At 37.9% G+C, this 6,724-nt stretch overlaps 1 protein-coding gene across 2 annotated transcripts in view; it reads right to left on the bottom strand.

Annotated features, from left to right (window-relative positions):
- Window positions 1–1,270: 1,270 nt before the first annotated feature.
- The window catches only part of LOC144601503 (RNA/RNP complex-1-interacting phosphatase-like), a 49,970-nt gene continuing 44,516 nt past the window's right edge, over window positions 1,271–6,724 (bottom strand). For both annotated transcript variants that reach the window (XM_078413710.1, XM_078413709.1), the window contains exons 11-13: window positions 5,689–5,904; window positions 5,074–5,163; window positions 1,271–3,814 (exon numbers count right to left, since the gene is read on the bottom strand). In XM_078413710.1, the coding sequence (XP_078269836.1) occupies window positions 3,508–3,814; window positions 5,074–5,163; window positions 5,689–5,904 (613 nt within the window). In that variant the 3' untranslated portion in view covers window positions 1,271–3,507. The remainder of the gene's footprint in view (window positions 3,815–5,073; window positions 5,164–5,688; window positions 5,905–6,724) is intronic.

The following is a 6,724-nucleotide window of genomic DNA, read 5'->3' as shown; positions in this document are numbered from 1 at the left end:
GTCTGAAGAAGGGTCTCGACCCGAAACGTCACCCATTCCCTTCTCTCCTGAGATGGCTGCCTGACCTGCTGAGTTACTCCAGCATTTTGTGGAGCAACAAGTCATAAGGTTATAAGTGATAGGAGCAGAATTAGGCCATTTGGCCCATCAAGTCTACTCCACCATTCAATCACGGATGATCTATCTATCCCTATTAACCCCATTCTCCTGCCTTCTCCCCAGACACCCGTACTAATCAAGAATCTGTCTACCTCTGCCTTAAAAATATATCCATTGACTTGGCCTCCACAGCCTTCTGTGGCAATGAGTTCCACAGATTCACCACCCTCTGACCAAAGAAATTCCTCTTCTTCCTGAAGGAATGTCCTTTAATTCAGAGGCTATGACCTCTAGTACCTGCTCAACGCATCATGGAGGCTCTACGTGACACAATAAACATGTGAACTTCCACAGACAACGTGGCTGCGAAACTATTCGCCACGGTGGAGCGTATCGTCAAAATTTGACATTTCAAGCACTGATAAGATTGTCTGAACCATTCACTGCAACCAATTGAAAGGAAAAATCGGTACTGAATTTTCTTATCAAGTTATCCTCCATTGCCACTTCACTTACATTCTATATTTAGTCATGAAATCTCACTGTAGTTCCATGGAAAATCTATCTTTGTATCTGCTGTAATTTGTCATTGTGCATGGTTTATTTTCTATGGATCTCTCCCCTTCCCCAGTTATAGCACCTCCAGAGGCAACATTGTGCAGTTAATGACAAATTTTTCCGTGACTATTCTCCAAAATTTTATATTAAAGGCCAGTTTGATTTTTTTTTGTACCTACGCTCTGATTCGCTGATACCTCAGAACAGAATACTGGAAATACTCAAGCAAGGTGGTAGTTGTGGAGAGAAAGAGTCGATGCTTCAGGTCAATACATTTTCCCTGCTCTGATCTAATTAATTTTAACGGGCAAATTAAGGATAAGAAAAATAGAAAAGTTTTTTGCTTAATGTTGTATCCCATAGTATCTTGGCCTCAAACATTATTAGGATCTGAAGAGTATGTTTGATCTAGTAAGGCATCATTATGAATTTATCAAACGCATCCAAATTCTTTTACATGCTTACTGTATTTTTGTTTTACTTTGCTAACTAACTGTAGGGAAACACTCTACTGAAATCAAACAAATCAACAACCTAAATCAAATTGCAGGCAAGAGGAAACCAGGAAGAATATTGCACAAGAGAAACTACATCAGAATTTAATAGACACAATTTTCAATGAATAGTTAGGAAAAACAAAAAAAGATGTATCAAAAGATTTTTTTAAATACAATTTTGTCAACCATATGTTTAAAAAAAAGTGATTACATTTATGACTTTTTGCATCTTTTAATATCTTTAAAGACATGAAACAAAAACTAAAGGGCTTGAATAATAACTTTTCCAATGCAGCCGAGAAGCATACGAATTCCATCTGTGGATGCTGAGAATGTCAATATATTAAATAGTTCTCAGAGTTGAGTACTACCTGCCCTAATGTGTTTGCTTCTATAAAATATTTTGTAACAAATTGATTGAATTCCCAGGCACACCAGGAGTGGAGTTATAGAATAACAACCTAATAGCCATAGACTCAAGACCATACACCCAAATTGGCAATCCCAATTTGAGGGGGAAGCACAGAGGGAGAAGTGGCAGAGTGGGACAGGAGAAAACAGGGAAATCAAGCTTGCAGGGGGAAGCAAATGAAAAACGATTAATGGTACCATTGCTCTCAACTTTTCATCCACTAATTCAGTAGCAAAAGTTGAATAAGTTTATCCATTATTTCTAAGTGAATCTCAATCTGCTTTACACATCCTGAAATTAATCATATTTTCTTGATCCAAGTCAGCTCCTAATGACATTTTTTACACAGACAACACTTTCATTTCCCTTTTTTTAAAAGGTGTTCAAACCATTGCAGTTAATTCAATTTCAGATCTTAATTTTTCTAAGTACATTTGGTTTCTTGCCAGCAATAGGATTTCGCAATACTCAGCCAGTGCCATTTCTACCATTTTTTGTCATTTGGATGAAATAGGAACATCAAATATTTAAAATGCCGGAAATTTTAAATAACAATAAAAAGTAAAGGAAATGCACAGCAGGTCAGGCAGCACTTGTAGTGAGAACAATAAATAATGTTTCAGATCAATACAATGCCATTGCCTAAGCATTAATTGCTTCTCTTTATAGGTGCATTATCTTCATTTGCATACTCCAGCTAGAATATCTAGTTTGATATTATTCCATTTAATGTTCATTGCAATTTCAAACTTTGTTGTTATTATCTTATGCCTGTAACAGTAACTTTGCAAAACTTTATTCAATATTATCCCAACAATTCATGTTGTGCAAAACTGCAATGTTACAAGTTAATTCCATTAAAATCATTCATATAACCATGTTTAAAAATGAAAATACAATGTATTTTTCCACTGTTCCAGGTTTTTTTCTGCACAGATGTAAATTCAAATTGCTCATCCACCACACCTTCCGCAAATATTAAATCTTTAGTAGAATATCTTTAGTTTGTCCTTCAGGACCAAAAAACTTGGAAGCATTATGGTTGCATCACTGAGCCATTATTTTGACTTTATCTTCGCTTCACTGTTTTCATTTTTGTTCATATGGTTGACGTATGGTTGAGCTCTTCCATTTGATTTTTTTTACACAAAGATCACCAGCCGTGAAATTCCACATAAGCACAAAAAGCTTTAAGAACTCTGCATGGCAGATTTATTCCATGTGCAATTTAATATGACATGCTGCTATATAATTGTAAAAAGCCCCTTTAAAAATGACCTTTCATAGTAGAGTACAAAAAATTGAAAAGAATCATCAACACATTTATTTCAAAACACAAACATTTATTTTTAGTACTTCACTGAATATGGTTCTATAAACTCAGCAGGTATAACCAGGGCTACCTCGCTGAATTGCAAGACTTAGTCGGCATGTTTCATCACAGAAGTTGTCTTATTTGGAGCAAGAAATGACCAAGATTTAAAAACGATCTTGATATATTTCGCATTTCTAAACACGTGCAGAATACAAATACAAAAATGAATTTCTGGTGGTTAATTCAAGGAGGCAACCTGTGCAATTCCCAATTTTGTTACATTTAAGGACTCTAACTTTATTTTGTAAAGTTATCTAGCCTGTTGTGCTCAGAAAACTTTCTTTAAAAAAATTTGAAACCAAGCCAATAAGCATATTTTCATATTGATTTATATAGAAAGCCATTGACCAAATATTTCTGTTTGCATTATATTACATACTGCTAAAGCTAGCAGTTTTCTCTAAGTATATGATGCCAACAGAAATAATAAAAGGCCTGGAGTGGAGAGGTTTGTGGTCCCTCAGTATAAAAATGTGGATAAAACAAACTTCTAATGAAAAATACAAGCGCTTACTTACCATCCCAAAAGTAAAAACAAATGAATATACATTACAGACAGTAGTTATTTAGTTCCACTCAAAGTCACGGAAGCTAGCAAAATTATCATACAGCCCACCACCTAATTTATTCAACCGAGGTCCACGTTCAGGTGGATTGCCATGGTTATAATCGCGTGTAAAAATAGTGTTTGGGGCAGAGCCCTGTGGTTCTAAATCTCTTCTGCCTGAAATGGAATAAGGTTTTCTTTCAAAATCGTCCCTGAAGTGATCCTGAGGCACTGGAAGTCTTGTAGAATATGGAGCATATCTACTGTGTAGACGTGAATTTTCGTCCAGACTGCGTACCACTTTGTGCTCATTGAAATGGTTAAACCTAGATTTAAAAGAACACATCTCTGTCAAATGTGCCTATGATAAAATATATTTTCTGTATTCATTTAGTTCACAGAATGCAATCATTAGGCTAACCTCCCAAAACTGAAGTCCCATCATTTAATGCATAGGTCTGGTTTCTTCCAATTCCCACTTGAACTTCATCTGCAATATTGATGCTAAAAATTGTACACTTGTATATTTATACACTTTGCACCAATAGGCACATTACTAATACATCTGAAAATAACATGCACAGGGAAGCTAAAAATAAATGTTCTAAATATTCTTTTACATAATACTGGAAATTGGGAATTCAGAATCAAAGCCCTGATCCCATGGTACAATTATTTTACATAGTATTCAATACTCATCTCTACTCTTGATGAGGAAATTGCTAATTACCTTGAACACCTCTGATTGGAGTATATCTTTTGAAGTAATTTTGAATGTAGGTAATGTTTTGAATTTCTGGATAAATCAGGGGATACAATTTAGATGACCTGTAATTTTTTTTTTAACTCATTGCAGGCAGGTCACATTTTGGTGTGTTCATGCTATGATGTATGTGGTTATTTTGACATGCACGCCATGCCAGGAAGAATCCTTCTAATGAGAAGATTATTGTAGGCCTTATGTGACTGACAAGTTCATATATATATATATATATATATCATATATCATATATATATACAGCCGGAAACAGGCCTTTTCGGCCCACCAAGTCCGTGCCGCCCAGCGATCCCCGTACATTAACACTATCCTACACCCACTAGGGACAATTTTTACATTTACCCAGCCAATTAACCTACATACCTGTACGTCTTTGGAGTGTGGGAGGAAACCGAAGATCTCGGAGAAAACCCACGCAGGTCACGGGGAGAACGTACAAACTCCTTACAGTGCAGCACCCGTAGTCAGGATCGAACCTGAGTCTCCGGCGCTGCATTCGTTGTAAAGCAGCAACTCTACCGCTGCGCTACCGTGCCGCCGCTAAGTTAAAGTGCTTATTCACAAAATGCTGGAGTAACTCAGCAGGTCAGGCAGCATCTCGGGAGAGAAGAAATGGGTGACGTTTCGGGTCGAGACCCTTCTTCAGACTGATGTCAGGGGGGCGGGACAAAGGAAGGATATAGGTGGAGACAGGAAGATAGAGGGAGATCTGGGAAGGAGGAGGGGAAGAGAGGAACAGAGGAACTATCTAAAGTTAAAGTGCTTGCAAAGTTTCCATGTTTAAGAATATAAAATATAGTAATTTACCTGTCAAGTCGTCTATTATATGGGGGAACGTCAAGTTCTCGAGCAGATAGAGGCAATGCTCCATACGATGGACCAGGCCTTGAATCGGGCCTATTTTTGGATGGAGGCGTGGATGGAGAAACAAGAAACAGCATTATTTGTATTATACAGCATCAGGCTAACAAGTGTACATCAAAATGCTGGAGTAACTCAGCAGGTCAGGGAGCATCTAGGAGAGAAGGAATGGGTGACGTTTCGGGTCGAGACCCTTCTTCAGACGTCTCAACCCGAAACGTCACCCATTCCTTCTCCCCTAGATGCTGCCTGACCTACTGAGTTATTCCAGCATTTTGTGATACCTTCGATTTGTACCAGCATCTGCAGTTATTTTCCTACACGTGTACATCAAATGTTATTTTAAAAATCTAATCTTTAGATATGTGTAATGGAAAATAATCCACAAGAGACGTTAAGCCATATATTCAAATGTAACTTGTTTCGAGTTTTAAATAATTGTTAATGAAGTTATTGAGAGAAAATACTCAAGTATGAAATTTTATCTTGTTGAAATTGAGAAGCTTTGGTGCAAGATTGCAAAAAGGGTGGCACTATTGTGCAATGGTAGAGTTGTCTTACAGCTCCAAAGACGACGATTTGATTCTGACTACAGGTGCAGTCTGTGCGTAGGTTGTACGTTCTCCCTGTGACCGCGTGGTCCAGTTTCTTCCATTACTCCAAATATGTCCAATATATTCATCTGGACCATAGTCATCAAAATGGGGAAGAGATCTGCGTTCACCGTAAAGAAGTGGAGGTGGAGGTGGAGGAAGTGGAGGAGGAAGAGGTCGAGACCTAAATAAAAAAGTGATTGTTAAGTTTTGTATGCATCGTTGTAATGGCCATAATAACGGTTATTTTCTTTCTTAGAACCTATCCAACAAAATCACACATCCTCCTATCCAAATGAAACTTAGAACTCCAGGGAATAATTGTATAATTGATCTGGGCATATCCTCCATATGTTGCTAAAACTAGAGCACATGCTCCCAAAATAAATGGACTATTAGTTGTAGCTAACTTGCCCAGCTAATCAAGATCCCACTGTAATTTCTGATAACCACTTTCACTGTCTACGATACAACCTCCTTTAGTGTCACCTACAATGTTACAAATCATGTTTTGTGCATTCTCATCTAACTTGTTGGTATAAACCACAAAAAGTATGGGGCCTAGCACCCTGAGGCACGTTAAAGGCTTCCAGTCCAAAAATAGCCTTCCACCACCACCCTCCACTTCCTTTCATGAAGCCAATTCTGTATCCAGGCAGCTAGCACTCCATGGATGCCATGCCGTATAACCTACCAAAACAGGCTTCCTTGCGGAACTCGTCTAGTATCTAAAAGGAATCAACTAATTGGGGGGAAAAAAGTTCAACAAAACAGCTCAGACCAAAACCTGTCAGCATTTGCCATAATTTCCTTGAGCTATTGAGAAACTTTGGCATTTCCGCAATGCATATGTAGGCAGGGTATATCAAGCATGCTGCCAAAAATTCACCGATGGGCAGTACTCTATTTTTCAATGCTGGACTTATTAGGGAGATCGGTGATGGATGGGGAACTTGGGCGGCATGCCCTACGAACATATTGGATTTGCCATAAAAAAATCTGTC

The sequence above is a fragment of the Rhinoraja longicauda genome, chromosome 16 (assembly GCF_053455715.1).
Source record: "Rhinoraja longicauda isolate Sanriku21f chromosome 16, sRhiLon1.1, whole genome shotgun sequence".
Classification (NCBI taxonomy): Eukaryota; Metazoa; Chordata; class Chondrichthyes; order Rajiformes; family Arhynchobatidae; genus Rhinoraja; species Rhinoraja longicauda.
The sequence above is the reverse complement of the archived record's forward strand: the minus strand, read 5'-3'. Positions and strand labels throughout refer to the sequence as shown.